This window comes from Ictidomys tridecemlineatus, chromosome 9, assembly GCF_052094955.1.
Source record: "Ictidomys tridecemlineatus isolate mIctTri1 chromosome 9, mIctTri1.hap1, whole genome shotgun sequence".
NCBI classification, from domain to species: domain Eukaryota; kingdom Metazoa; phylum Chordata; class Mammalia; order Rodentia; family Sciuridae; genus Ictidomys; species Ictidomys tridecemlineatus.
In genome coordinates this window covers 131,950,089-131,964,937 of record NC_135485.1, presented here as the reverse complement: position 1 = coordinate 131,964,937, position 14,849 = coordinate 131,950,089, and the positions used below count along the sequence as shown (strand labels likewise).

The 14,849-nt window shown below is 36.3% G+C and overlaps 1 protein-coding gene across 4 annotated transcripts; it reads left to right on the top strand.

Annotated features, from left to right (window-relative positions):
- Positions 1-627: 627 nt before the first annotated feature.
- Positions 628-13,460, top strand: Znf330 (zinc finger protein 330). Of its 4 annotated transcripts, XM_005327563.5 has the most exons (10): positions 628-813; positions 1,780-1,911; positions 3,791-3,810; positions 3,915-3,985; positions 5,926-6,005; positions 7,906-8,032; positions 8,481-8,585; positions 9,724-9,770; positions 11,408-11,525; positions 12,683-13,460. In XM_005327563.5, exons 2-10 carry the CDS (start codon positions 1,792-1,794, stop codon positions 12,955-12,957), a joined length of 963 nt encoding a protein of 320 aa, XP_005327620.2. In that variant the 5' UTR covers positions 628-813; positions 1,780-1,791; the 3' UTR covers positions 12,958-13,460. The 4 variants fall into 4 exon arrangements, with proteins under 4 accessions (XP_005327620.2, XP_021583575.2, XP_040149211.2 ...); XM_021727900.3 differs by lacking the exons at positions 628-813; positions 3,791-3,810 and adding an exon at positions 3,640-3,729 and having other exon boundaries at positions 1,779-1,911; XM_040293277.2 differs by lacking the exon at positions 628-813 and having other exon boundaries at positions 1,780-1,897.
- The last annotated feature ends 1,389 nt before the right edge of the window (positions 13,461-14,849 follow it).

The window sequence follows — 14,849 nt, the reverse complement described above, 5'->3', positions numbered from 1 at the left end:
TCTGATGGCTGTAAAGTTCAATTTGTCGGGAGAAGACAGCCAGGTTTCAGTCAACCCATTAAGTCCCAGGATTTCAGTTCTCTGTAGGACGGTGGGACATAATGGGTTAAGGACAGGGGGCAGAGCACACACCAGAAGCAGAGAATGGGAGAGAATTTGTTCTAAAGGAATGTAATCCAGAAGGCATAATGGAAATCAGAGACCAAGGAGGGTCAGTTAGGACTTCTTCAAGACTCTGAAGGCAAAGCTTCTGTAGCTACCTATGAAAGAGGGGATGTGGGGCGTGGAAGATTTCTGTATTAGAAAGGTTTCCAAAAGAATTATGCAAGGATTTGCCATTTGAGCAAAAGCGTTTCCCTATTCCTTTTAGACTTTTTCTGTGAGTTCTTATTTGTCTACCTTTGTGTGTCCCTTCCCTCTAGATCTTTCTTTTTTTCTGAAAGAAAAAAAAAAATAAAGTTAAAGACGTCTTCCGTTCCCCTCCCTGCCTTCTGCTTCCCTAATGTCCCTCCTCTCCCTAGCCTCCCTTTGCCTCTCACAGGCCCCAGTTTGGGAATGAGTGGGCGGGACCAGGGCGGAGCGAACAGAAGTGGGCGGGCCCTTCTCCGTCGACGCGGCCCGTCAGGACGCTGTGACGTAAGAGGACATCCGGTCTTTCCCTAGCGTCCGAAGCCGGCTGTCTCCGCCTTCCCGGGTCTCCGTGCCCTTTTCCCCTGAGTCCTGGTCCACGAGTTGGATTTGCTGCCGCCGCGAGCTAGCCTCACGCCGTTCCCTGTCTCTCGGCCCCCGAAGAGCGCCGGCCTCCCCGCGAGGGTGAGCGAAGCCGGCCGGGCGTGCGCGGTGGGGTGTCCCGCGCGGGTGGCGGTCGGCGGTTCCCGAGCCTCGTGGCGCCTCGGCCGTCTCTGGACGCCGCCTCCACCCACCGGGTGCTCTGGCTCCAGGCCTTGCTCGCCAAGCCTCGGGCTCTCTGCGCAGGTGGCCTCCCTGGGTGACCCGGCGGAGTCCGGAAGTTAGTGCGTTAGTGGAGAGGGCGTGGACCCGAGTAAGGCTGTGACGAGGCGTTCGCTCCTCAGTGGCCCAAACAAGTTGGAGGGAAAAAAAAAAATGAGGCTCAGTTTTGTCATTGAGTTGGAAAGCCCTCCCTGACCGGGCACGCTGACATTCGTCCTCATGATCACCGCGGGATTACTCTCTGACCCCTGGGCAGGGCCCTGCGCCGTTTAGAAATCTATCTATGTCTGTGAAAAGTGCCCTGGTGGCTTGGACGTTAATTAAGTAACCACCGCTAACTCTGTTGGCCAGCCTGCCCATAGTGGAGAGTCTGTACCGTTTTGCTTACTGCTTGGTTTTGATTGGATGTTCCATAATGAAAACTAGTTCGGAAGTTTTCCTAAGTGAGGAAGGCCAGTTTTGAAGGCCTCACTTTGATAAATATGGTAAACGTGTGTAGTGTTGAAACATAAATTTGAACCCCGTTAAAATTATATGTTTACTGTTTGTAAAGAGAAGATAACTAGAACAACTGCCAAAGAAATTGTGGTACATATGTTTAATATCTTTTCAGACTGGTTTGAATGTATAGTTAATGGTGGCATTTGATTTGATGTTTTATTTAGATAAAGACACTTTTTGGAGGAATGGGTGCTTAATATTTCATGGTCCCCAAATAAGAGTTTAGTTTAAAACTTAACAATACGAACACTTTGTTTTACTGTTTTTGAGTTTATTAAAATAGTAAGTGTAACTAGGCAATTATATCTTTTGTGTTCTCTTGTGTAGAAAGAGGAGAAAATGCCAAAAAAAAAGACTGGTGCAAGGAAGAAGGCTGAAAACCGCCGAGAACGTGAAAAACAACTAAGAGCATCAAGAAGCACTGTAGATTTAGCTAAACACCCATGTAATGCTTCAATGGTAACACTTTTTTCCCCTAAACTATGTCATGTTTTATCTGAAATATACCTGAAGAAATTTTAATAGTGTTCCCCCATTTATTTTATTGATGAGTCTGAAACTTATTCTAGAGACATGTTTCCTTATTTTCACAAACACTGAGTAGCAGTGATTTTTTATTTTATTTTATATTACATAGAAAACCTAGACTATTAACTCGGATATCCTTCATGATAGATACTGAACAAAAATAGATAACAGGAGCTGTTTACAATTTTCCAGTTGCTCTAGCCTTATGTTCCATAACTCTGTTTGTCGTAGTTGGATTTTCGTCTTTTTCACTTAGCAATTTTTAATTCATTTGACTTATTTTTTCTCTCAACAACTTTCCAACATCTCTTTGTATTCCTGTTCTGCTGCCTTATTAATTGTGCTGCATGGATTAGTCTTAATAAATTCTGGCTGCTTTGAATGGTGAAAGTTGTAAAAAAGCAAAGGATTATGTCATCATTACCTTTTTCCTTTATTTGATCATGTTTCTTTGAGTTATCTCATTTCTTCTCACTTCCATGCTTCTCTACTTTTTCTGTTCCTACTGTTATTCATTTTTCCCTTTTTTTGTTTTATCAAAGATGCATGAAATGACTTAATTAATGACTTAATTTAGCAAATATTTTGTGCCATACTATTTTATATACTATGGGGATACATAGATGAATGACATGTTTCCTGTTTCCACAAGCTTATAGTTCAGTTGTGTTGCGTACTACTCAGGACAGGACTTGCTTATTTATAAATAACAAATATAACTTAAATAGCCTTGGAAAAATAGTTTATTGAATGGATGATGGAATAATTCATGTAGCTATGAAGGGGAAGGATATAGCTGGGGCTCATGGACAAATGAAACCTAAGACAACTTGTAGTTGCTTTTTGCATTTGTTTCTTTTTGCTTATTCCATTTTCTCATACTTTCTTAGTTTATTTATTTAACTTCGCAGTTACAGATAGGTTGCATATATCATATTTTGTTGAGCTCAGAAGGAAAGAACTCTTTCCTTATTATAGTAAATAGGTACTACAGGAAATTGTATGTAGGTTGGTGCTGAGCCAGTACCCATCCCAGGACTAACATATATGGTGAGGGGGATAGGAGTTAGGAGCAAAATTAAATAGCACAGGTATGACAGTGGGATTCCCTTCTGAGTGTCAGAGTCCTTTCCAGAGCAAAACAATAATAGCATACATAAATACATGCAATGAGTGCTATATCTGGATAATGTTTCAGTAAAGGTACAGTGTAATTCTTAGGACTTTAGATGTGATACAATTGTGTGTGGGTGGGGTGCATTTCACAGAAAAGGTGGAATTATAACCCAAACTTCCAAAAAGTAGAGATTTAATTTAATGAATAGTGTTGAATAAGTAAAGCCCCGGAGAGGGGAGAGTACAAAACATATTTGGGGAAAGGCTAATAATAGTAACTTGAGTGTTAAAAGAACAAGCCTGAAAAGTGGTTAAGGATCAGACTGGTGAGCATTTAAAGCCATGTTAAAATATAGATATTCTGTGGTCTTTATTATTTTTGCATTCTTCGTTTCTTGTGTCCATTCTGTAGTATTTAATTTCTTAAACAATCAAAAAAGAAACCACCATAGTATTTAGCCTCTTTAATGATAATGCCACTTCCTCTTCTAGTGTGTTATGCCCAGAATATACCTTTGTTGTGTGTCTTTGTTTTCTAATTAGGTATAGACGCTTGTGTGCCTGGGTGGAGTTGGAGGATTTGGGGTTGTGCTACTTAAATTTTAACACAGAAAACTAGAGATTCTTTATAATGTAAGTAAATTTGCACTTTTCAGCAACAGAAAAATTAATGTTATGTTTTTACGTCTTATAGGAATGTGACAAGTGTCAGAGGTAAACTTTCTTTTTTTCCCCTATCTACATACATTAAAAGAGTCCCTCTGATGTTTTTTCTGAAATATTTACCATATTTAAAATTTTTTATTTTACATGACAAGGCGGCAGAAGAATAGAGCATTTTGCTATTTTTGTAATTCTGTACAGAAGTTGCCAATATGTGCACAGTGTGGTAAGTATATAACTACAAATGCCTACCTTTTATCAAAATGTGTGTGGCAGTTAATCAGCTTGAAAACCTATATGTTCATTGTTATTGCTTACATTAAGGTAAATGCCTTACCATTACAAAGTGTTACTTACAAAATGTTATTTGGTCTACCAAAAAACTTCAAGTGTTAGTTTTGCCTCTTTGATATACTGTCGGAAAATAGTGAAGGTAAAAATCTAGAAATAGGGCTGGGAATATAGCTCCCATGAACCAGGGCCCTGGGTTCAATCCCCAGCACCACAGGGGGGGAAAAAATCTAGAAATAGTTTATCAGCGAGTTGTTTTAAAAATTAAAAGATCAGATTCTAGCTTAATATAATGTACTGATGATCTTAAATTTTTAATTATACAAACCTTAGTCGTGTCAATATTCATATTTTCTCTGTTTTGTATTTTGATTCCTGCTGATAGTCTCTATGGTTTCTTAAAACTATTGGGGATAATTTTATTCCACATGTACCCGTTTCTTACTTTGATCAGTTCTTTTCCTGTTTGATATTTACATGTTATTTTTTAGTTTCCTCAAATGTATTCCCAAATGCTTGAAATAAGAGTTTTTAAGTCACATACTGTTTCCAGTTATTGGTGGAAACTTTTACCCTGAAATAATTATTCAGAATAAAATTGATTATTTATGTTAAAAGTACTGAAGATGCACAATAAAGAAGCCTGATCAACTTTATTAACTTCAGATTTACTCCTCCAACTTTATTTGAACAATATCCTTTTATTCATGAGATGCTGGGACAATTTGAGATGTGCTCCTATATGTGCATAAGTTCGATAATATTGCAGAAAGTTGGTAGTGCTTCAGCTACATCTCTGAAAAAGACATCCCTTCAGTTCTGCATTTAATGAAAAAGAAAACTGACCTGGTTGGAACACTCTTTTGCTTGGTTTTTATGTCATTACTTTATAAAGGTATTTCTGTTTATTTATTTATGTATTTATTTTAGTTGTTGATAGACCTTTATTTATTTATACATGCCTCACACATGCCAGGCAAGTGCGCTACCGCTGAGCCACAGCCTCAGCCCTTTTGTCATTACTTTATAAAAGACAGTAGAAGGAAAAAATATTTTGTGGAAGGTTAAAAGGTAAAGTCTCCCCATATTTTTAGTGTCTGTAGGCTTGGATTGGGTAAGAGCTGTACTTGGGTGCATTTTCTACTTACTGATTCTTCTTAGTGTTAGACATCTATAAGTTGGGTAGCTGCTGCCTGCCTCATTTCCAGTTTCTCTTTCTTCCCATTTCTTGTTGTCTAACTTTGTTTCCTAGGAAATCATGATGATAGAAAATTGAGCATTTTCTATTTCTCTTGTTTTCCACTTTGTTGAATCTTGTTCGGTGATCAGTATATTATCTTTAATGTTTGCATTGTATCTGATAAGCAGATTTCCTGATAATGTTTGGATTGGTAATTTGCTGTTAGAACTTTTGTGAGTGTTGTGATTTTTTAGTTGTAACACTATATTCTTGGTTTGTGTGCTCATTTGGGTATGATTTAAGCTTCAAACTAGACTTTTTTTTTTTTTTTTAATTTTTTAGTTTTCGGCAGACACAACATCTTTGTTTGTACGTGGTGCTAAGGATCGAACCCGGGCCACATGCATGCCAGGGGAGTGTGGTACCGCTTGAGCCACATCCCCAGCCCTCAAACTAGACTTTTTAATGTGTGTTATAAAATGTAAAATTCATTTTAAGGTGTGACTTTTTAAAATGTTTTGATTTATCTGAGAATTCATAAGATTTTAAAATGTTAAAATGATCATTAAATTACCAAGTGTAATCTGCAATTTTAGTTTTTATTTTCATAGGACTTGATCTGAGTCAAAAGAATTAGTGAATTCTTGCATGTATTACTATGTAGCCCTAATAGTGCAAGTTTTTTTCTCTACTAGGAAAAACAAAGTGCATGATGAAGTCTTCGGACTGTGTCATAAAGCATGCTGGCGTATACAGTACTGGCCTTGCCATGGTGGTAAGCTGCTTGTTTCATCTGACATTGGGTGGTTTCTGAGAATAAGACAAAGTCATTCTGACCAAGAGTTATTTTTTTCTAAATATCAGTGCTTTGTCTCTTGTTTTGGTCAGTTATATCTCAGTGGTACCTTTCTAATGGGTTTTACTCAGGCTTCACAAATATTATTTACTGTTCTGAAAGGCTTTCTTAGCCAGTGTTCAAGCCTTTGTTTAAATAATTGACCAAGTTCTTATTAGTTCTTGGGCCTAATTTTAGGATAAGTATTTTGTTTTTAACATTACATTTCAAAAAATGTATATGTTTATTATGTAATATCTTCTTTGCATATACCATTTTTTAAGGAAATTTATTGTTTTAATTAACAATGGATTGTGTGGTATATTTTGTTCTCTTTTAATAAAACATCTTTTCCTTTTAAATATAAGTTAGTGTATTCCGGTTTTTTCTTTTATGCTTTAGGTTTAATTTCTAGTCTGTGATGAAAGTGATATTGTTTTTGTGCCAAGAAGAGTATTTTATGGTAATTTATAGTTTTTTTATGGTAATTCTCCAAAAATAAGTAGTTTTCTACTGTGAAGCATACTTTTTTCTTGTCACTTGGTAGTCTGGTCTGTGAGCTTTCTTTCCAGATCTGGTAACCACTCCTTCCCCTCATTTGTCCATTTAGGTGTTAGAGGTGGTCACTGTATCATCTCTTGATATCTGTCCCTCCCAAGCTCTTCCCTGTTATTTATAAATAATCTCTTGAAAATCTTAATTTATCTAATTTCAGTGTGCATTCTCTTTCTTGTTACAACCCTGACGATTTAAGACATATCTTTAAGGGTTGCAAAACACTATTGATAAGCCATTTTTTTTTACAAGTCAACAAGTATTCTTCAGGTTTACTGTTTACTATTTGCTATTTTTTTTTTTTGTTTGTTTGTTATAGAACCTTGAATAGCAGAGTATTACATTGAGATTTAGGACTGACTTTAAATCTTAGGTCATGTGTAATCCAGGTCTGGGATTTGGATTTAGTCTTGGGCCTCACATTTCTCATTAATAAAGAAAAGATCATCTGACCTTACTCTGTTAAGATTCTAAGATAAGATTCTTTCTCGCTTTTACTATTCTGTAGGTGTCAATGTATCGTTGAAAAATTCATTATTTTTAAAAATATTTTTTAAAGATCTTGATGAACCTTATTTATATGTGGTACAGAGAATCAAACCCAGTGCCTCACACATGCTAGGCAAGTGCTCTACCATTGAGCCACAACCCCAGCCCAAAAAATCCATTCTTATTCTGTTATCTTGCTATATAATTGGAGAGTCTTACCCTCTAGTTTAGTGTGATGTATTTTACTTCAATTTTTTTTTCCACAAAGAAATGTTACAATGATTTAATTTGTATAAGTTATCTTTAAAAAGAAGAAAATGGCTGAAGTTTAATATTTTCCCAGGTATTTTAGAAAAGCTATAGGATTGTTTTATGACTTATACAGATAAAAAGGGTTTTTCTTAAATCAAAACTGATGGTATTTAAAAATTCAATTTAGTTCTAGGAATTGAAATAGAGAAAGCTTAAAATGTGGACTCTAAATTTCAATTGAATTAGAATTCATTTTACTTAATTTAATAATATTAGAGTAGCTGTATAGTTTTCTCCATTGCTTCTTTTTCTTTTGACTTAAAAACTGAGTTTTGTATATTGCAGGTAGTTGTTGGTGAAGTGATTTTTCAGAGAACTCTTTAATTTTTGCTTGGGGTGAACAGTAAAAATCTTTACTGAAGCTTCCAACTATCTCTGAGTGTTAGTGAAATGCTAAATGAACAATTTGATGGTTACCATTTGTTAAACAATGATTGCAGCTGGTTAAGGACAGTGATTATATTTTCTTGTTCCTTGGTTGCAGGGTGCAATATGTGACTTCTGTGAAGCTTGGGTTTGCCATGGTAGGAAGTGTCTCAGTACACATGCCTGTGCCTGCCCTCTGACTGATGCTGAGTGTGTTGAATGTGAACGAGGTGTATGGGACCATGGTGAGTGCTTAGATACAGGCACTGAGCTTGGTTATAAGTAAAGGTTGACTTTTAGACATTCTGAATGCTATTTTCAAGATTTTTTTCAGGGTACTGAAAAATTCTAATTACGAGTACTGTTTTGATGATCATTTTAATTGGAAAAGTGATTTATATCAACAGTAATAGTATTGTTTATGTAAGCAATCAGGGAGGGAAGTCTTGGGGAGTAGGTGGTGTCCTTGAGCATTGCATTATGTTAAGTAACCAAGAAGTAATGCAAGCTCACTTTTATGGTTCAAGTTCACGTACTTGGTTTTGTTTTAGTTTTTACCAGAACAAAAATTGCTGTGCAATTTGAGTGTACCTCTGAAATCACTTGCCATCTCTTTGCAGTTTTGTATATAAAATTTTAAAAGTTGTAGTTTATTATATTCATATCTGTGGTTTTCTTTTTTTAATCCAATAGGAGGGAGGATATTTAGTTGTTCTTTTTGCCATAACTTTTTGTGTGAAGATGATCAATTTGAGCATCAAGCCAGCTGCCAGGTTTTAGAGGCAGAAACATTTAAATGTAAGTTTTATTTTATTTTTATTTTTTAATGTTAGATGTTCTTTATACCTGAGAGTCTGAAGAGTATAAATGTTAAACTTAATGGAAAGGCAATCAGGTTTTTTTGTTTTGCTTATTATGACCTTCAATTAATGTATCTTTTTTTTCTTCCTAGTAAAATATTAAAACACATGGTTCTGAAATTTTCAGCAGGGATGCCAGTGGCATATTGATTGAGTCAGTTCTTCATTTTTGTGGACTTGACCAGGCATTGTAGGATTTATAGTAAATGAATACCCAATGTCATGTTTACCTTTAAATAAAATCACAGCCCACGTTCCTCTGCCATTCCTAGATGTCCTCAAGTGTTATCACCCCTACTTTCTTCTTGCTGTTGGTTTCAGTGATCTTTAGGGATCAGAATGTGCAGGAAGTACCTGCAGGGGTTTTGAGAAATACAGGTGCCCAGGCGTTATCCCTGAAGATTCTCTTTTGAAGTCTGTAGTGGGTGCCAGGGCATCCATTATTTAACCTGTACATATATTTCTCATCCATTTTCCAGTTAAGAACCAGTGTTAACAATTGGGTTGGTAATACTGTCATCTTTTACAGATAATATCTTAAAAGGTTAGTTGAAATGAAAATCCACATAAAGCATCAGTCTCTACTGCCTAGCACTTAACCCTCATTAAATCATAGTTACCATCAATAAGATAAAGGCTAAAATTTCCCATAGTCACTTCTTTTAATTTGGGGCTAATTCCTATTAACCCATAAATTGTGGTTAATAAGTCATTGATCTGATGATATATGTATAACACACACTATCTAGATGTATGTGTGTGTATATATATATATATATATATACACACATATATGTGCATATATATATGAAATTGTCAATATTATGTAGAAACTCAAAGATTAAAAGCATCTCAAAGTGTATAGCATATTTGAACCCATCTTTGTCTTTTGTAGAATGTATAATATAAAAATTGAATTATTTTATTTGGGGCTTGGGAGCTTTTTGTATATTTATAGCATTTGAATCCAAAAGACAGGAAACTGTGATAAGGTGAAAGCAGTAGTAATTCAGTAAAGGACAAAAGAAGAAAACTGAATAATTGACAGGATTTTAAGATGAATTTCTCTCTCACAGGTGTCTCATGCAATCGTCTTGGTCAGCATTCATGTCTTCGTTGTAAGGTATATTTAAGTATTTTTCTGTTTAGATATTTTTATTATTATTATTTTTGGTATAGAGGATTGACCCTGGTTGCTTAACTACCTAGCCCTTTTTATTTCTTATTTTGAAACAGGGTCTTGCTAAGTTGTTCAGGTCCTCACTCAGTTACTAAAATTGGCCTTGACCTACCTCATCCTCTTGAATCTCTGAGATAACAGATGTGTACCACCACGTTCAGTATAGGTTTTCTTTTAATTTCTATATACCACTACCAGTCCTTGGATTCTTTCTAGCTATAAATGATCTCTATGTGAAATAAGAATTAATTTAATTCTTTTATTTTTGAGATTGTGAAGTTGAAATTGAGAGGACCTAAAAGAATTTCCGCTAGTCCTCTGATTGGCTTGTACTGTTGTTGCCCCTGGTACACAAGTCTCCGGGTTCCTGGCTTAGTATTTTTTACGTCATATGTTTATGGAAGAACATTGTAACCCCAAGATTGGGAGTGTATTTTAATTACTGTCAAAATGCACCTGCTTAAAAAACTTTAGGTGAAGTAAGGATTATCATGGCATTCTATTTCCTTATACTGGCTCCAGCATTTCTTTTGGTCAAATATCACTAAGCAGATGCAGCCAATTCACTTTCTCTAAGAAATGTTTTTCTGAGAGGCCGGGCATGGTGGCACATGTAATACCAGCCACTCAGGGGGCCAAGGCAGGATGATTCCAAGTTCTAGGCCAGTTTCAGCAATTTAGCAAGGCTCTCAGCAACTTAGACTCTGTCTAAAAAAAAAACAACAACAAAAACCGACAAACAAGATAAAGGACTTGGAATGTAGCTCAGTGGTAACATGCCCTGGGTTCAATCACCAATAACAACAACAACAACAAAAAGAAAGGTTTTTCTGCTTCTTCCTAATCCTATTTGTTCTTTCTCTCCCAACTATGCTGCAGTTTTGCCAGGGCTTTCAGTTTATTGAAAATGTTCATGCTGTCAAGCTTTTAGGCATTGTCTGTACAGTTTCCTTTGTCTGGAACACTTTCCATGTTTGCTTCCCCTCTTATACCCCCATTCACCTAGGCACCCATTCAGCTAAGACATCGTGCCCCCTGGGAAGCCTTTCTGGATCCTGTGTATGGTTTAGTGCCCCTCCTGTGCACTTCCCTTTCAATGCTTAGTGTTGTATATGACTCTCCACCATCCCCAGATAGACTGCTCTGTGAGGGTAGATAGATTGTTCACCATTGTGTCATCAGGGACAGTGGGAATATTGAAATGCTTACAAATACTCTCTGTAGTTAGTCTCTGCCTTGTGTTGTGTCATGATTCACAAGTCCTGGCCAAAACAAAACAAAAAAACCACCCCATTTTCTTAAGAAAGTGTAATCAGGACTGTGACTAGTTCCAAAAAAAAATTCTTAAATCTTTATATTTTAACAAAATTCTATCTCTAAATTCTCTTAAAGAGAGAACTGAGGACTAAATTAGAGCAAATTACATTCCATGCTTTTATATAATTATGTCACAAAGAATCCTAATGTTATATATAACTAAAAAGAACTAAAAAAAAAATTTAAAAGGCAAAAAGAAAATTTCCTTGAAATATTGAGTGATATAAATATTTATTTACTCATTTTTTACTTTCCCTATATAGGCTTGTTTCTGTGATGAACATACAAGGAGTAAGGTGTTTAAGCAGGAAAAAGGAAAACAGCCTCCTTGCCCTAAATGTGGACATGAAACTCAGGAAACAAAGGATCTTAGCATGTCAAGTAAGACTCTCAAGATACTTAGGAAATGTTTTGCTTCCTTGCTTAGACAACATTTATGTTATTTCTCATATTTTTAAAAATTGCTGTTTCTCCCTTGTCTTCTCTTGAGCAAGTAAGTTTTTCTTGTTGTTTGCTTTTGTTTGTTTTCTACAGGGGGCAATCCTGGGGATGGAACTCAGGGCCTCACACATGCTTGGCAGTTGCTCTACCACTAAGCTTACTTGGAGCCTTGCAAATGGGATTTTATAGCCTTGTAAAATAGAATGGGTACTGTTTTCCAATTTAACATCAAAAAATACTGACATTCACTTGGGTATTTGCCCCCATTGTCAACAGGAAATACTAGAATTTAAGACCAAAAAGAACAACTTTTCTGTTTTTCTAAGGCTTTCTTATTAAATAATTGAAGTTATAAATTCTTAAATCTTCATTACTTGAAAGTCATATTCATTCTGAAGTTATTCTTAGGTGTGTAGTATTTGGGTACAGTGCTTACTTGTGATAAACCATATAATAATTGTTATGGTTTTTGTAGAAAATTTTTGATGAAATAAGGCTACTACAAATAAAAAAGTAGTCTACTGTTTACAGTTCTAATCTAACATGCTGACAGTAAAGCAGCTCACCTTTTGTTAAAAACAGGTTTGACTTTACTAAGCATGTCAGAGTGGAACCATAATTCTAAGCAACTAGGACACACTACTTAATCAAAGATGTTGTTGTACATAGGTGAGAATGATGATTTTGCTGATTGTGATATAAAATGTATGCTACTAAGCGTTAATGAAAAGTTTTCTAGGGTATCTGCATTATAAAATAGCTCTTAAGAAAAATTTTAATGATATTTTTGTGAGTTACGTGATTCAGAAATAACCTTGATTGACTAAATGAAGGGTACTTTAAGTTTTAACTTGCTTTATCTGGAGAATTTTGGTCGTCTAATTTTGTTTTCTTTTTTAGATATGATGAAATGATAGCTGTAATCTTTGTTATTTGGTGTGTTTGTAGACTCTTTGTGTATTGTATGAAATTAGGAAAATAGGGATTGCTTTTTTATTCGACTGTAATAAGGAGTAAGTTCCATTATTTTATACTTTATTGAAAAAAACAAATATGTAGAGGATTTCAGAACTAAAATGCATATTTGTCCTTTGTAGCACGCTCACTGAAATTTGGCCGTCAGACTGGAGTTGAAGAGGGGGATGGAGCTTCTGGTTATGATGCTTATTGGAAGAACCTTTCATCCGACAAGTACGGTGATGCAGGCTACCATGATGAGGATGATGATGAATATGACGCAGAGGATGACGAAGAGGAAGAAGATGAAGGTGGAAAGGATTCAGATGCTGAATCATCTGATTTATTTACTAATTTGAATTTAGGAAGGACCTATGCCAGTGGCTATGCTCACTATGAAGAACAAGAGAACTAGGGGAGCTGCTTGCCTGTTGGTGGTTGTGTATGACAAGAGCCAGGAGCACATGTCATGAGGAATCATGTGGGTGTTCAGAAGTACTAGCACTTGACCTTGTTCTATTACCAGTCCCACGAGACTAAGGAGTAGGGCACAGCATTTTTATAGGAACTGATAGTCAGGCTTTTAATATGAGAGAAATGAGTTTCAAATGTAAGACATTTATTGATCCAGGCAAATGAAGTATCATAGATTAGATTGCTACTGATTTTAGTAATTTCATAGTTTTTGCCAATCACATACATATAAAAGATAAAGGAATAAAATGGTAATATATTTATTTGAAATTAAATTACTGTTTTTATTAAAGGAGCACTGCTTAGAAATTCACTGTCTCGTTTTGTAAAATGTAATGGGTAAAATGGATTACTGTATTTTTTCCTTTATGTCTGTCCTCAGAATGAAAGTCATGTGTTATTATATTCTAAATTTTCATTAAATACTCATGTTGTTAGTAGTCATGCATGTTTCAGCATTTGGCCCATTTATCTCTCTTCACAATATATATCATGAACAATCCTTGTTTTAATACCTAAATGTATTGACAAAGGTGACTGACTACCTAACCATTTTTTAGAATTATGATACCAGAAGTAGTATTACAGATGCCTTACCCAGGAAATTTCATTTTTTGGAATAAATGGATGTAGTATTTCACTTTAGAACTTTGATATTTTATTTCTTCTCATTTTTTTTTTCAATTTATTTTGGAAAATATTCCAGTGTTTTTCTATAAACTGCTTCAGTTTTTGCCTAATGAAAATATGTAGCAGAGACTAATTATGTGGCCGATATCACTGAAGGTAGGTGGAGAACTGACAATCCCTGGCACAAGTTCAGTTTTACAATGAATTTGGAGATGTGGTAGAAAGGAAAGTAGTGTCTGGCTGGCTGGTATTATGGATATATGGAGCAAATTCGGATGGCTGTTGCTCTGCCATTTTTGTTGTAGAGAAACATAATGAACGGGGGCCGGGGGGCAATGGAAAGCCAGGTGGGAAAGCCACAGGGCCTGTGTTGGCTGGAAGAAAAGCTTTCCATGTCTCCCAACAGAAGGGCCGAGGAAACGGGACCAAGCCAAACACTGACAGTCTGGATAGTTCTAAGGTAGTTCCCATCCAAGACATCTATTACACCAGAGCACTGCTTAGGAAAACCTGAGACCCAACAAGGAAGATGGAGGTGTTTGAATGGATGTTGCTGAAGAATTTTATTCCCTGGACCTTTGAGTCTAGTCAATGCCCATACCTTTCAGTTAAGGACAAGCATTTCCTATTTCTAAGATGGATGACAATGCAGAGGCTTATTTACCCAAGCAATTTGTGCTCCTGCAATCCTTCCCTTATCTTTAGGCCATTATTAAACTTCAGGCCTAAAATTAGGGTTAAGTCACAATAAGATCATGCAAAACTCAGGTTCTGGACCTGAGGAAAGGAGTCTGCTGGCTAATTGTAGAATATAATGGGAAAGACTGAAGAAATATGCTAGCAGCTCAAGATCAGAATAGAAAATCAGGGGAGAGTATGATGGCAGCTCCCTTGGACTGCAGGGAAGGAGCTGTCATAAGTTACAGGTTAACACCACAGGTAGGATCCTGGGAGATATTGTGAATTGATTGCCAGAATGGCTTCTAGAAGTGCAGAGAAAGCAATGGCTCATTCTGATCCAGGGTTGATGTGACAAATGGTGGAGGAAAGGATTTAAAAGGGGGAGGCAAGTGGATAAGCAGGAATGGACAGGTTGTGTCCAGCTGGAAGAATGACTGTTACATGCGAAGGCTCAGTCGACATGCCATTTAACAAGGCCACAGAGCCCTGCGCTGGATAAATTAATGTCACTAAAACATTTAG

Bases quoted from the DNA above. Each gene is read 5' to 3' on its own strand.
- Znf330 (XM_005327563.5), top strand. From the start codon at position 1,792: ATGCCAAAAAAAAAGACTGGTGCAAGGAAGAAGGCTGAAAACCGCCGA. The intron at 3,986-5,925 runs GTAAGTATATAA...TTTCTCTACTAG, and splicing joins GCCAATATGTGCACAGTGTG to GAAAAACAAAGTGCATGATG. The intron at 8,033-8,480 runs GTGAGTGCTTAG...TTAATCCAATAG, and splicing joins ACGAGGTGTATGGGACCATG to GAGGGAGGATATTTAGTTGT.